This window comes from Metarhizium robertsii, assembly GCF_000187425.2.
Source record: "Metarhizium robertsii ARSEF 23 chromosome Unknown MAA_Scf_3, whole genome shotgun sequence".
Lineage (NCBI taxonomy): Eukaryota > Fungi > Ascomycota > Sordariomycetes > Hypocreales > Clavicipitaceae > Metarhizium > Metarhizium robertsii.
The window spans coordinates 4,130,883-4,145,741 of NW_011942171.1; the positions used below are offsets into that span (position 1 = coordinate 4,130,883).

Sequence of the window (14,859 nt, forward strand, 5' to 3'; positions counted from 1 at the left end):
CAAGTGACAGGGGTTGGTCCCTTGGTTTTTGCCTCGAAAGGTTTCCGGATGGCGAAGGATCAAAGTGGTTGAGTGGTCAAGTGCTGTTTGGCTTCAAGCCTCGTCTGCGTCCGCAATGCGGGCAAGTGTGGGGAATTTGTTGGGTGAAGAGTTACGGAGGAGGAGATGATTCAAAGGATCAACGACAGGGCACGCCGCGCCCGCTGGTGCCGTGCGAAGAAGTAGAGAATGAAGAGTTGGAGTAGCAACACGGTGTTGTCAAAAGAGCATCGAGGCGAATGATGGCGGACAACAGACTTGACGGCGGTGCACTGGCAGTCTGGGTGTGCTTTGTAGAGAGACGGCGGGATTATCTGATTGAGCAGGGGATGCCAGGTGGCAGAACAGAGGGGCTAAAGCCAAATTATTGTTTCGACGAGACAACCGCAGTCCAGAGTGCCGATATGCACAAGAACGATAATTAGCAAAAGCCAAATCCAGGCTTATGCTCTCCAGTGTCAGCCAGCGGACGGAGTCGATATGGCATGGTTCAAGGTGAGCACGCGTTGACGGGGATCACGGGGTTGATCTGGGTAGATGGGGTGGATGGGGCTGATCAATCATTGATGGGCCACACAGCATGTAATCCAAGACCCTGGCGGCAGCCCGCACTAGCGCAACGCGTACAAACAGCACATGTACGGAGTACTCTGTAGCTGTCGACATCTGGAGTTTGTGGCTTGTGAGCCCCTGTCTCACTCTGCGGTGACGTTTCAATGTCGAGTAAGTTTGTTTCCCGCTGGCTACGCATCGAGGCAAATAAACTACCTTGGTAGTATTGCAGGTACTGCAGATACTGCGTGCATACCGAGTCCATCAGCTTGGAGGACCAGTTGACAACGTGGTGAGCCAGTGGCCGCGTCCCAGCCACGACTCGCGTGCGCAACGCATCATGCTCCCACGGGCAACTTGCGAGTACATCCCACCCACGTCACCGCACAAAGCTGAGAAGCACAGCCTCCAGCTGCTACGCAATCACCTAGCCTGTTTGGCCACGCTTTGTCGAGTACGTAAACCATGCAGGTTTGAACGCACGCATGACTTTGGGCGGGGATGGCTTAATTGGAGGTGCAAGCATGGACGCGTTGGCACCCACAAGATTGCTTTCTACCTACGTAACCCCGAGGCAAGAAGCTTGGCTTTGTAGACCGGCGGCCGCGTGTAAGTCTGGGTGACAACTCGCGAGTTAATAATACCACCATCGCACGTTTGTGCCATCTAATACCTCACTCGTGACATCAAACATTACAGGAATACTGGAAGCCTGTTGATACATATTCCCCCCATGCCCGGTACTCCGCAGACAATATATATGTTAGCCACGGACTCTTCCGGCCATCAGTCACCACTCTCACCACTCTCATCCTCGTCATCGCCCAACACCTCCTCGACTATCAAATTGCCCGATTTGCCAATCCTTTCCCCCAGCGTGGCAGTAGTGCTGGCTTCATACACCACCCTCGGCAGCGTCGAGGCTATTCTGAACAAATACTTGTGCTCATAAGCCTCGGGGGCCTCCACCGTAGAGTCATCTGAGTAGTCGTCGTCATCAGCTCCGTCCTCACGGCTCCGTATCCTATCGTAGCATTCCACAAAGGCATAAAGCTCCTCCACCGACGCGTCCTGCGGGAACCTCCTGACAAGGCGACCCGCCCCTGACCCTTCGGGCATCTTGAGGGCGACACGCACCACGTCCTTGTCGCCTGCCGCTGGTTCGGGGAGCAGCCTGGCCGCGCGCCACGTCTTCCATTGGTTGCGCTTGCTCTCAAGCAACGCGGCATCGTGTGCCTTTTCCCGCGCCAGTGACTCGGCGGCTTCTGCGGCCGCGGCCGCCTCTCTTCGCTGGCGGGCGCGTTCTCTGTCGATGGCGAGGGAGCGCTCGTACGCCGAGTCTTGCTCGTTGCGGAGATTCCTGGATACTTCCTGGGCGGTGCGCTCCGCTCGAACGCCGTCAAGGTCGGAGCCGTACTTTTCAACCGAGTTTTGCAGCTCCGACAGGTAGGTGCTTGTCGGCATGGGGCCGACGAGCCGCTTGACGATGCCCATGCGGGTGCTGCCCTCCCTGGGCGTCAGGCAGACTAGTGCCGAGAAGGGAAATTTGGTGCATGTGTATTCGGTGGCTACCTGGTATGCTTCTGAGTCTAGCACGTTCCCTCCCCAGAGAATGATGTTGTTTGTGGGGTCTTTGATGTAGTCTACTACGTCTTGTGAGAGGAGTGTTTCCCGAATGAATGACGCAGTGTCGTCGTGCTCCGGGGACAAGAGAACAACCAGAAGAAACTTGAGCTCCTTCTTGGCTAGATCATGCGCCTGGGCCAGCCCGCCCTCGAAGAAGGGGAGGTCGTTCTGGCCGTACTCTTCGTCGAATTCGCGCTTAAATCGTGCGGCCGTATCCCGCGGCATCAGCATTCGGCGGCCGCTCGTGTCCTTGAACCCAGACGACATACGGCTCGTCACGGAACGGGGTCGGATCGACGCCGGCAGGAAGGACAGAATGTACCAAAATGTCCTGAAAAGCGTCGAGGCTGCGCGCCATCCCCAGCCAAATGGGGCGAGAAGAAGGCCCAGAAGCCATGGCGAACGATGTGTTATCGGCGGCTGAGGTACGATTCTCGGCGCGGCGTCTGTTCGTTGTCTTGGCTGCGATCGAGGGGTGAAGCCTTCGGCCAGGAGGCTTTCCTGCAAGTTCTCGTGTCTTGCTGTCGTCCGAGGGACATTTTGAGCGGCCATAGCTTCGGCTACAGGGTCGGGGCCCTCGCCGTCAAAGAACTTGGCAATGGCGATCTGGAGGGGCATGTCAGGCACGAGAGAGTAGAGTTGAGGGTTTCCAAGGAAAGATGCCTGTCTAGGGACGATCGAATGCTTACTTGTACGTTCCATTGTGACCTTTGCAGTAGAGGGATTGCCTCCTTCGGCTCTTGGTTGGTGACCTGGATGTACTGCTGGAGAGCTTCCTGCTGCGTAGTGGACAACTGTTCCACGTCATCATCATTGAGGTCTGCCATGGCGGGTGACGGGTGACGAGCTGCCTATGCGGCCATCAGTGTGGTGGGGCTAAACGTCTCTGTTATCGTGACCATGCGAAGGGAAGGGCGACGGCGACTCGATCAGGATTTGTGGCGTACGCTTGAGGTTTGTAACTTATAAGTTTGAGTGATGCGTGCTGACTGGAAGCTGTGAGACAGGCTGGCTTTGAGGAGACAGCTTTGGTGGGGCAAGGTGAGCGGAGGCACGGAGTACCTTCGGTAGGGAAGCGCAGGTACCCCAGAATACAGACACGGCTCTGGATGGAGTTTAGTTGACGATGCAATCTGACTGGGTACTACTCGGGCAAACGTGAATATATGCCGGCGCCAGTTCGTTGGCAAGAAACATGAATGTGAATTATGACAGGTTCGTTTTCTTTCTCTTCTACGAGGCTCCTCGGTCAATCATGGTACGGGGGCGAGGCTGCGTTTCAGCTCCCGCAGGTACATACAACCTCCTCTACACGACCAACACGGCGTAGATACCCTATAGCTCAACGTCGAACAGAGAACGATGGAGTTGATGGCTTTTGCCGCCGTGACAATTTTATGCTCCTGCATGGGTTTCTGTTCCGCGGGTAGTTATTTCCGTGATTCTTATTGCGTGGAATGAGGAGGAATGGAGATCGTCGTTTGCGACTACTGCGTACTGCTCGGCGCGAGTACATCCAAGGTCAGAAGATGGAAGCGCGGGGCTGCAGCCATTAATGTAACCTCCTCGACTGCCGCCAAACACGTAGATTCCCGGTAGTACTTGCTCCATGTATGCCCAGGGACGAATATAATGGCTACCAATTGGTCATGGTGAACAGCAAATAGCTGACCATCATCCATCAAGGCTGTGCGCCTATCAATCACATCTTCAGCCCAGGGCCAATTGCCTCCTGAGTCATGCGGGCGTCTCGTTGCTGCCGCAGGTGCCATCGGCCTCTGGAACTCACCACTGATGATGGCCCCAGTTGCGCCCCTCCCAACTACGGCATGAATTGGCTCTGCCATGTGCCAACCGCTGCTCCGGCCCACCATCGCCATCTCAACGCTTGCCTCACCTCCGCTCCCACTCTCTCGACGCTGCACGCTGAACAACCCGCCCCCCGTTCCTGCCCATCGTTTGTAAATGGGCGCAAGGCCTCCGCCGCCAATTGAGCCATGGCTGATGACTGCTTCACCAAGGTAAGTTGACCTTCACGCGTGCCCGGCTCTACGTCTCCTCCCTACACTCGTGCTTGAGCAATGCTGCCTCTCCACATCACAGCCTCGACTCCCCCGCCGCCGTCATGGCATGGCATGGGAATGCTCGCGCACCTGGCACGCGTGTCGCTTTGCCCAAACCCGGTGCCCTCTGTCGTCGCGAAATCTCATTGACATGGTACAGACGTCGTAGAAGCGACCGCAGGAGCTGGAATTCTCTCCTTGGTTCACCCAACTAGACAATGGCGGCGTCGCGATTCGCGACTTCGGATCTTAGGCGCCCAGCCGGTTCAGCCTCGTCTCCGAAACCAAAGGGACGCGGTACGACACTACCACCCCGTGCTTCTCCTTCCTTGAATGGAAATGGGAATGGAAATGGAAATGGCAACGGCAACGTGCAAAGTTCATGGAGCTAACCCCGAGCCTATAGCGGAGAACAAGGATACGCTCTGTCGAAACGTCTTAATCTATGGTCACTGCCGATACGAAGACCAAGGTTGTACCTTTTCCCACGATCAAAACAAGAATAACTCAAACCCACCAGACATGTATGTCAGATCACCAATGCCGCATACCGAGTCGGCTTTGCGTCTGCCTCTATGCGCTTGCGTGATGGAGTATCCAAGCATATGCTGTGCTGACACGTCTGCCCAGGTCTCGCAAAGCTCTAAATGTCGAGTCTCCTTCCTTTACCCCTGCAAACCTGCAGTCCGCCGGCAAGAAACCAACTTTTTCTACACAAGCCGCCAATGCACCGGCATTTACACCCAGGGGGCTAGGAGGTAGTCGCCATGTTTCAGTATACAGTTCTGCGGACCGCGGCGCTGACACCACTTTGTAGCATCCCCGGCTCTTTCAGCCACTCCCGCCGACCCAGAAAGTGCCATATTCAACCCAGCAGCCATTCGCGAATTCACTCCAAGCTTTGAGTTGAACTCACAGGTATGTCTTGACGGCAGACACGCTTTACCCATCACATGTGGAATAACGCGTCCACCCAGGGTGTATCGAATGGATCGAATCAAGATGGCCCTGTCAACTATGACCCTTTTGCCATGGCCTCAGTTGGTCAAGGCCTCCCCAGCGCACACTTCAACCCCTATGCTGACGATCACGGTGCAATGGCTGGGGCTGCCGGAGGATTTTATCAGCCCACTGGCGCCTTTGCTGCTCCTCTTCAGCCCTTGCAGCACCATCTTTACGCACCGGTTGGGCCTTACAGAGAAGATCTGATGCCCTATCACCGACTGACACATGACTTCTTCATACCCGAAAAGTTGCGAGAGGATCTGCAAAGGAAGGCAGAGGCCTCACTTCAGGTTATGCCCAATTCACAACTACCTCAGATGGAGAACTATCATTCTCTAGTACCGCTCGACACCAACCATCGAAAGAATGCAAACGTCTTTTCTTATCCCAGCTGGGTTTACAAAGCGACATCATCCAAGACGGGCAATCTCTACTGCCTACGAAGACTGGAGGGCTTCAGACTCACAAACGAACACGCCATCAGATCCGTCAAAGACTGGAGGAAGATTGACAATGCAAACATAGTTACAATACACGATGCATTTACGACACGAGCTTTTGGTGACAGCTCCCTTATATTTGTACAGGACTACCACCCTCTGGCCAAAACTCTAGCCGAAGTTCACCTGAGTACTGGCGCTGGCGCACCGTCACCAGGAAACCGCTTCCAAGCAAAGTCACCAGTTTCCGAAGCTGTATTGTGGGGCTACATAGCTCAGATCGCAAACGCACTCAAGTCCATTCACTCCATCAACCTGGCCGCGCGCTGCATCGACGTGACCAAAATCATCCTCACGGGCAAGAACCGCATACGCCTCAACGCCTGCTCCATCCTCGATGTAGTCCAATTCGATATGCGCCGGCCCGTCCCCGAACTCCAGCAAGATGACTTCATGCAGTTTGGCCGCACAATCCTCTCCCTAGCCACCAACACGCCCCCAGCTCAACTCACCAACCTCAAAGCCTCCATCGAATTGATGGCCCGCTCGTATTCTGTCGAGCTCCGCGACACAATCATATGGCTCCTCACGCCCGCCCAGCCACCTTCACAAAAGACCATTGAAGAATTCATTCGCGGAATTGCCGGCCATATCGTCACCACTCTCGACCAATCTCAACACCAGTCTGACGACCTCAACTCCGAACTATACCGGGAACTGGAAAACGGCCGCATCGCCCGCCTGCTCCTCAAGCTTGGTTGCATCAATGAGCGGCAGGAACTCGAAGGGGATCGAGCGTGGTCTGAAAACGGAGAGAGGTACATGCTCAAGCTGTTCAGGGACTATGTCTTCCACCAGGTCGACGCTAGTGGAAACCCTGTGCTTGACATGGGCCACATGCTTCGGTGCCTGAACAGGCTGGATGCAGGGACTGACGAGAGGATCTGCCTTACCAGCCGTGATGAGCAGACCAGCTTTATCGTCAGCTATAAGGAGCTGAAGAAGCAACTGGGCAATGCGTTTGGGGAGCTCCAGAAGACTAGCAAGCAGAGTAGGGGGTTCTAGAAGATCCTCAGCACGACACCACCACGCCGGTCCAAGAGTGCTCACATGTAAAGATGGGGTTTATACGTGGATGAAACGAAATTCCTTTTTCCTTGCTTGCTTCGATTGTTTTTGAGCACCGATGAAGGGGAATTTAACTTGGCCTGGAGGTACGGCATTCGGATGGTAGGAATGACTAAGCAGTGACGGTTACCGGTTGGTTGCCCTGGGTCTGGATGGCATGATGGATGAAGCCTGTTAGGATCGGCGAGCGGCTACTCTTGGTGATATGAGAATCATTGATTGATTCGAACTAGCGGTGGAAGCAGTAGTGGATAAAGTAGCTGCATAGAACTAAGCCCAAAAAAATGTCATATCTGTATTGTTCATAAAGAGGTTCCCATGATGTGGTGGTTATGGCAGCATCATTGCCACGACCATGATGGCGACCCGTTTGTGATGTTGCGAGGCGCATCCTCTACTTGCTATCTGATGTGGCCCGTCTTCTGTCCTAGCAAAACGACAGATTAAACTATCGCGCGAGCCCTATCGCGAATTGTTGCACAGGCTCAGGACCGTATGGTGAGCCCAGGGCCTCTAGATCGTCGCATATATGCAAATTTGGCCGTGCTTGTTGGAGTTTCAAATCTGGCACCAAATCCAACCTTACTCCTCCGCCGTTGCAAAGGGATTGGCGATTTCTTCACTTCCATCGACGGGAGCAATGACCACGAGAAGAGTACCGCGAGCAACAACGAGGCCCAAAGGTCGAGTGGACTCGTTTCCTTCTTCATCTGCAGCATGTGTCAGCTCGTCTCGTCACTGCGGCCATGGCTTCTCGTCACCCAAAAGGCAAAAAGACAGAGCCTACCTCGAACCGTTTCCCTAACTTCGTCCAACACCAGGTTCATGAGCGCATCGTAGCCCTTCAGCGTGCCCGTAACCTCTCGTCCGCCGTTGAATTTGACGGTAATCTCCTTGTCCATGTACTTTGCCAAGTCGAGGATATTCTCCTTCTTGGGCTTCTCGCCCTTGTCGCCGCCGTCGCGACCACCATCACGACCACCACGACCACCACCTCGTCCGCCGCGAGGACCTCCTCCTCCTCCTCCTCCTCTTCCGCCTCGATGCGTGGGTCTATCGGACATGTCGCATGTGTGTGTGTGTGTGTGTGTGCGCGCGCGCGTGCTTGTCACCGATGGGATAGGCCGTTTGGGTCGGGATGGCAGAAAAAAAGCTGCCCTCACCAAAGCTTCAGACGCGAGTTGCGGTTTGGCGGCGCAGAAGCGTGCCGAGAGGGGTCAACTGGAGGTCCTATTTGGGTTTAGCGCCTCTTACGGCTCTCGCAGCTCTCAAGCTGACCCATGGTAATGACCTTACTTGTGCCCCCTTGCGCGGAGATTCCGCAGCCGCAATTACGGGAGAACATGGTGGGGAAGGCGGCATCCCTGGGCGTAGCTGCAACTCCCAAGCGGCAACGGGTTTGACATTGCCTGTGCGAATTCCGTCTGCGCTGGACGGGGAACTTGTCTCTTTAAGAGTCGAGGACCTTGTGGAGAGTCAGGTCCGGGGTTTAATAGCCAATCGGATAATAGCGGTTAAAGTAGTACCTCTATTTACTTAGATATTAAGTTATTCCGGCTTTCATGGGTGCAAGGGTGGGCAGTCAGGGCTCAGAACACTAGTTCATCCTACACTTCATATTCTGACAGGGACGTGGCGCTGATGAGCAAGTTGCTGAAAAGGCGCGGGACCATCAGTAAGGCTAGTTTGGGGCAAGACTGAGCAGTCTAGACTGCAGTGCAGGGCATGGGACCCTGAGCGACATGCATCAAGGAAGGACATGGAAGGAAGGAAGGAAGGAGGGAGGGAGGGTAAGAACATTGAACACAAAAAGAAGATGTGACAAGCAACAAGTATTACTCCGCGCTCCGTCTTGTACTACGTCGATGCAACGGCTTGGCTTGGCAGGCGAGGAAAGATTTCCCACGCGCGGCGCCATCGACTGGGCCAATTGTCACCACTATGCTGTCATTGTGCATTCTTGCCGATGTTGAGCCAGTCGCAGGTCTCCGAAATGCATCACCTACGTCAGTCGGGATGTTTCAACGAATCCCAAGGAAACAGTTGCCGACATCAAAGGACGTCGTACTCGGGGTTGGTCAAGCAGTTTGTGGCAGGGGATGCCTCGTACCCAGCAGAGCAGCCCATGGACGCCTTGCATTTCCACCAAACCAAACACGCGCCGGAGGAGACATTGGTAATATCTCAACCTGCACGGACGATTTGGCTGAAGCCATGACGTTACGGTTTCCTTCGTTCTGGCGAGAGCAGTATCGCGTCCAGGTCCAAAGGCCAACTGCTGGAGACCCGCCTATGCTGTTTCGTGCGATTTGTCCAGACCATTTCACTCGTTTGTCTGGGAGTTGCTGGCGGGCCTTGCTGGATATCACAGTCATGGACCGGGCTCAGCAAAGATTGTCCCTTGACTCCAACTCTCAATGGAATCTGGCCCGTTGGTAGCAGAGCGCGAGGTGCCCGAGGGAAAGATACGTGGCGGACCGTTGTCTTGTTTTAAGACACTGATTTCGGTCTACGAGTTACGATGAAGCGCGGACCGCAAATCATAGCTCGATGTCCAAAACCAGCACCTGTCTTATGGAAGCCTGTCCGCAAGAGGTGCCTGTCCACTCTCTCTTGATGCCGTTGGGTGTATTGGCCCACGCACCCACAGTATAACGGACTCTTTCATTATGGATAACCCTGGAGGTTGACACCATAATGGCTTCGGTCAGAGTGGGATCGTCGCCCTGACCTGCCATGCTAAGAGCGCCTGCCGCTGAGGAGCGGCAGTGTGTGCTCCATTATGCCCCCTGCTTGCCTACCAGCCTACCAATTTGTCGACCTGCGTCGACCCAGCCAACAGCCGGTATGCGGACATCCTGCGGGCGTGGAGGAGGGCCGTGGCTGATAACATTTGAGTCTTTTTAGCGCTGCTGGTCTCCAGTAAATACTTACGCAAGAGGCGGTGGCGGGAAGCGGGCACTTTATATGAGCAACGGGCGCCTGTACGAAGTATACATCTTCCAGTAAGGCGTCGAGTGGGAAACGCAGTTCTGGCAACTTTGTTCTTTCAGCCTCTGGACCTCTGGACCTCTCCGCCGTCAATAACGCCCATCACTTCCATATCCTGCCTAAGTTTAAGGTAGCTGCCCAGCAATACCCACATGACCCCCTCTCAAGAGACAGTGGATGTATTATCGTGAGCTCAAAGACCCGTTCAATACTTTCTGCAAACCTACCCGAGCCGGTCCCGGCCGATAACCTAATTTGTATTTGTTGAGGGGATCAGACTGCAAAGTCAGTTGTTGGGCGGGTAGTTGGGTTGTTCCTACGTCAAGTGCCCATTCATATGCAGCATACCTTTTATATACGACCCGTGCCGCCTCCCAAACCACCTTGTCATCCTGGCGGCTTATACACAACCTCTCACACAATCGCGAGTGGGCTTTCGGGTCTTGAACAGCCTTCTCTGCCCAGAATTGGGTCTAATCCGACACAACTCACCTCTTGAATTTTGACGCCCGAGTTCAATACACGGGCTTTGAGATTACACGACACCTTGCCCTGGTCAAATACTGTTCCGTTTCCCTTGCAGACCCACCAGTCATCCTTGGCTGGGTGTCCGCAATGCAGCGCCAAACGAGTTTCACAAACGATTCCGTTTGCGCTATTACTTACATATTGTACAAGCCAGCTGCGCCATCCTCGCCAAGTTGACTGTAGAAGCCTGTGTCTTGATACATGGTCCGGCCCGCTTCTCGCGCCACGTCGATTAACTCTTAAATCAATCATAATTGAACAACTACGCCGAGGAGTGTTTCGTCATGGCACCTGTACCCGATTTAGACTTTCACAAACGACATCGAGACCCCCAAGAGGCTGGTGTTCAGCATGGAGACCACCTTGCACGAACACCACCTGTCAGATCAGGCGTATTTAATCAACTGGGTGAGTATGCGCCTTTGTACGACATAGTCACCCTCTCGTTCGGCTTTGCGACCTTTAGAATATATCCTCGCGGGTAGTTTCCAAACTCCGGGGGGTGGGAGCTGCTGATATACTACCTGCTTTTGACACTTGATGCTTCGTCCCGCCATCAACAATTCTTCAACTGACAAATTTGGAAAATTACAGGAGGACCTTACATCAATTATGTACCACGGCCTAATGCTGAGCGTCTTAGCCTTATCGAGGGGGATCATGACACCTTTTCTCATATTGTTAGCTTAATTGGAGAATATGAAGGTACGCCCTGCATGGATTGTACACACTCTCCAATCAACTTGCCACCATTGACATATAACTGTGTGTAGGTGTTTTAGATCGACACGAGAGTCTGGCGGCAAACTTGGGGGCAAAGCTAACCGGACCACGACTACTCAAAGGTATCGAGAAGTTCTTTGATGGACCCATCAAGACTAGTTCTTCACAGCCCGTCTCGGCACCAATAAGCTGGCTTGACGTGGTTGCTTTTGCAAAGGCTAGCCCAGGCGAATTCAGCCTCACAACAATGCCTGACGGCAGCCGTTTCTGTCGATTCTCTTATAACGGCGTCCATGTTGAAATCACTGAGGATGATTGGAGACTGATATCGTCTGGAGCCCTAGATCGCTTCCCCCTTGAACACCCGTTCGAAGAAGACGAAACTGCTGAGTTGGCGACGTTGGATATATTGGAACAACGAGCTTCGATTCTTTACAAGAAGGCCGACGAAGTGGCTGCTCGAGCCCGCATTCTTCATCACAGGCTTGGCCACAGGAAGAATGACCTGTCTCGTAGACGAAGTCAAGACAGTGGAGGCCCAAGACACCAACCTCCGAACGCTCCTGGACGGCAGAACAGTTTTAGCACCTCGTACGACTTGCATGCAGACCTGCTACATCAATTTTTGACAATGGCTCCATCCAATATAAAGCCACAGTCTGCCTCCGACGCTGGATTGTCAGCCATCAACCTTGGCCCGTCGTCGCCATCTGTTCACTCGCCGCATCATCACCAGCACCGCCTATCCACGCAGTCTTTGCGTTCCCCGGGAGGAACTCCGCTGGACAATCAGATGATGAATTCGGCGGAAAGCAGGGGAGAAATCTTGCGGTCACTCATTTGTCAAAGCACTGATCGACTTTCGAAAGGCGATGTCATAAACCCTCCCTGTGACCGGTGCCGCCGCCTGCGATTGCCCTGTATCAAGCATCTTACAGCCTGTCAGGGATGTACTAAGAAGCACGCCAAGTGTAGCTGGAAGTCAGTTACAGATGATGAAGCAGCGAGAGTTAAATATGAATTAGGGACTGAGGCGGAGACGATGGCGGAAAGCGACAATGATATTCTGGGCCCAAACGATACTCGATATCCCCGAGCGCCCTTGGAATCTCGAAGTAGTATATTTAGTTCCGAAGGCACACCTGGACCGGGAAGTCGAGCCGACCCTGACATGAGCATGCCAATGGTTCACAGCCCAGACTCTATTTCGATAGCACGACACGAGACACCAGACCAAAGGCCGCCAAACCTGGCAGCTGGGCTGGGGGGAATACCTCGCATAAGGGAACCGATTCGCCCTAGGCATTTTGGGCCCATATCAGGCGAGATGGATGCAATACGACGCGCGCAAGACCCATCTAATCCGCCGTCGAGATGACGATCAAAGCCCGTTTCTTTTCTTTTTGATATTGACGACATACGAAAGGCGGCCAGCTAAGACGATACAAGGAAGCTCATGCGCGTAATGAAAATATATGAGGCATGAAATGTACGATTCAGAGACAACAGGTGCGCGGGACAGATGCATCAGTACAGAGCATTTCGAAGTGTCATTGCTTTTGAAATAATGTATATTAAATAGACTCAAATAGTCCCGATGGACTAAATAGATTCCTAAACAGCTACTCGAAATTAATTTTCCCTTTGCCACCAGCCTACGATAAGTTATCTCAGACAGGCGGGCTGTCACGGCCTATAATGGAGAAGGGATGAACGTGGGGGTCTAATAAAGAAGACGAAGCTGCTTGCGTCTTTTGAAACATTGCGCCTTAATAACTCAATGCGATGTTATACTTGTGCAACCGTGTGTGACAAGTAAGGAGATCACAAGATACTGTCCTATGGAGTAACAAGTGAGTTATGTGAGTTCTAAAGTTGTGTGCAGAGAGACGGAGGCAGGCGGACAGAATTGGCCCGCATGTCTTCTAGATTGACCGGGGACGGCCTGGACCGGCTGGATACTTGCAGCGTTAGGCGCATTTCTACTGGAAAGGTGTGTATCTAAGCTCGTTGCGTTTGGTCACTTTTAGTCTCCGTGGCCACTCTGGTCACCCCGACTCCACCAGGCCCACGCTAGTGAATACTTGGAACTTTGACACAGCACAAAAAAAGTTGGAGCCTCATTTGACGCCTCCTAGTTGTCGCGACAGATTTCTTCCTTTCTCTGCCGTCTGCCTCCTCTGACGACTCAAAACGACCAATCCGTGCATAGCGACGCAGACACATCTCACACCTCACATAGGAAACATAGACAACAAACGAACCGTCAGTTTATACTGAAGAATATACCTACCATGGCCCAACGGCAGCCTGCCGCATTCGCGGTAGGCCAAGACGACCGAAAACCTTTCCAACACTCACATGTCCCTGCCGAGCATGCGGCGCTGATCCAGTCCAGGGAAACGGGAGATGTGATCCCCGACGATGCGCCAACAGGGAAGGTCAAGGCTTTGCCGTTTGCAAAGTCGTGGGTGCACATGATGGCGGGAGGGTTCGTCTGCTCTCTAACTTGTCCTCTTCGGCGACAGACCTTTTACTAATAATGGCTCGACTATAGTGTTGGGGGAATGACCGCTGCGACCATTACTGCGCCGCTTGACGTGCTCAAGACCAGGCTACAATCCGACATTTACCAGGCGCAACTCCGAGCCGCTAGAATGGCTAAAGGACAGGCCTTGGCGGGATTGAATCCAGCCAGAGCCGCTCTGTATCATCTTACCGACACCCTGGACATCCTTGGCTCAGTATATCGTACTGAAGGCTCCAGAGCTCTCTTCAAAGGTCTAGGCCCCAATCTGGTGGGCATTGTGCCCGCAAGGAGCATAAACTTCTTTGTCTATGGTAACGGCAAGCGAATCATCTCCGAGTACTGGAATCGTGGCGAGGAGGCTCCTTGGGTGCATCTTTTAGCTGGCGTGGCAGCCGGTGTAGCGACGTCAACAGCGACAAACCCCATCTGGATGGTCAAGACCCGGTTGCAACTTGACAAGAACGTTTCGGAGCGCAGCGGTGGCGTCATGCAGCGACAGTACCGTAATAGCTACGACTGCGTGCGACAGATCATTCGCGACGAAGGCATTCGCGGCCTGTACAAGGGAATGAGCGCAAGCTACTTGGGGGTGGCCGAGTCTACGTTGCAGTGGATGTTGTACGAGCAGATGAAGGCATCGTTGGCCAGACGAGAGGAGCGCATCCAGCGCAGCGGGAGGGAAAAGACTTGGTGGGATAACTCGGTGGACTGGACCGGCAAGGCTGGTGCCGCTGGCGGCGCGAAACTAATTGCCGCCATTTTGGCATATCCTCACGAGGTACCGTGTTACGTTGACGGTGTTGGGTGATGGCTCATAGGGTTGCTGACAATGATTTCCAGGTCGCCCGAACCCGATTGCGACAGGCCCCGATGGACAATGGCCTTCCGAAATACACCGGTTTGATCCAGTGCTTCAAGCTGGTGTGGAAAGAAGAGGGCATGATTGGTCTGTACGGCGGTCTCACGCCTCATCTGATGCGAACAGTTCCGAGTGCAGCCATCATGTTTGGCATGTACGAGGGCATCCTCCGACTTTTTAATACCCCTGCATAGACGAACGACAATTTACACGGCCGTAATCCCCGCCGCTTCAGCAAAAAGCAATAGTGGCCGCGTGCCTTGACTCCGCTTTTCTTGCAAAAGAGCACATATTTCTTCTTGATAACGGCATCAGTGGATCTCTGCTTATCTTGTTGCAACGCTAGATGCTGCGCGCAAGTGTATACTTTTTTTT

The 14,859-nt window shown here is 53.6% G+C and overlaps 5 protein-coding genes across 5 annotated transcripts; 3 read left to right on the top strand and 2 right to left on the bottom strand.

Annotated features, from left to right (window-relative positions):
* Positions 1–1,377: 1,377 nt before the first annotated feature.
* Positions 1,378–3,044, bottom strand: MAA_09303 (UBX domain-containing protein; the record flags this gene model as incomplete). The annotated part of the gene is made up of 2 exons (XM_007827301.2): positions 1,378–2,823; positions 2,907–3,044. The coding sequence occupies 2 exons, from the start codon at positions 3,042–3,044 to the stop codon at positions 1,378–1,380; spliced, it is 1,584 nt and encodes a 527-aa protein (XP_007825492.2).
* A 1,454-nt stretch (positions 3,045–4,498) lies between these two features.
* Positions 4,499–6,790, top strand: MAA_09304 (PAB-dependent poly(A)-specific ribonuclease subunit PAN3; the record flags this gene model as incomplete). Its single annotated transcript, XM_007827302.2, has 5 exons — positions 4,499–4,577; positions 4,687–4,804; positions 4,911–5,038; positions 5,098–5,198; positions 5,258–6,790. The coding sequence occupies 5 exons, from the start codon at positions 4,499–4,501 to the stop codon at positions 6,788–6,790; spliced, it is 1,959 nt and encodes a 652-aa protein (XP_007825493.2).
* Positions 6,791–7,435: 645 nt separating this feature from the next.
* On the bottom strand, positions 7,436–7,917 carry MAA_09305 (U6 snRNA-associated Sm-like protein LSm7; the record flags this gene model as incomplete). The annotated part of the gene is made up of 2 exons (XM_007827303.1): positions 7,436–7,563; positions 7,641–7,917. The coding sequence occupies 2 exons, from the start codon at positions 7,915–7,917 to the stop codon at positions 7,436–7,438; spliced, it is 405 nt and encodes a 134-aa protein (XP_007825494.1).
* A 2,739-nt stretch (positions 7,918–10,656) lies between these two features.
* MAA_09306 (Fungal transcriptional regulatory protein) lies at positions 10,657–12,473 on the top strand (the record flags this gene model as incomplete). The annotated part of the gene is made up of 3 exons (XM_007827304.2): positions 10,657–10,780; positions 10,967–11,077; positions 11,146–12,473. The coding sequence occupies 3 exons, from the start codon at positions 10,657–10,659 to the stop codon at positions 12,471–12,473; spliced, it is 1,563 nt and encodes a 520-aa protein (XP_007825495.2).
* Positions 12,474–13,389: 916 nt separating this feature from the next.
* Positions 13,390–14,678, top strand: MAA_09307 (Mitochondrial substrate/solute carrier; the record flags this gene model as incomplete). The annotated part of the gene is made up of 3 exons (XM_007827305.1): positions 13,390–13,586; positions 13,653–14,403; positions 14,466–14,678. The coding sequence occupies 3 exons, from the start codon at positions 13,390–13,392 to the stop codon at positions 14,676–14,678; spliced, it is 1,161 nt and encodes a 386-aa protein (XP_007825496.1).
* Between the last annotated feature and the right edge of the window lie 181 nt (positions 14,679–14,859).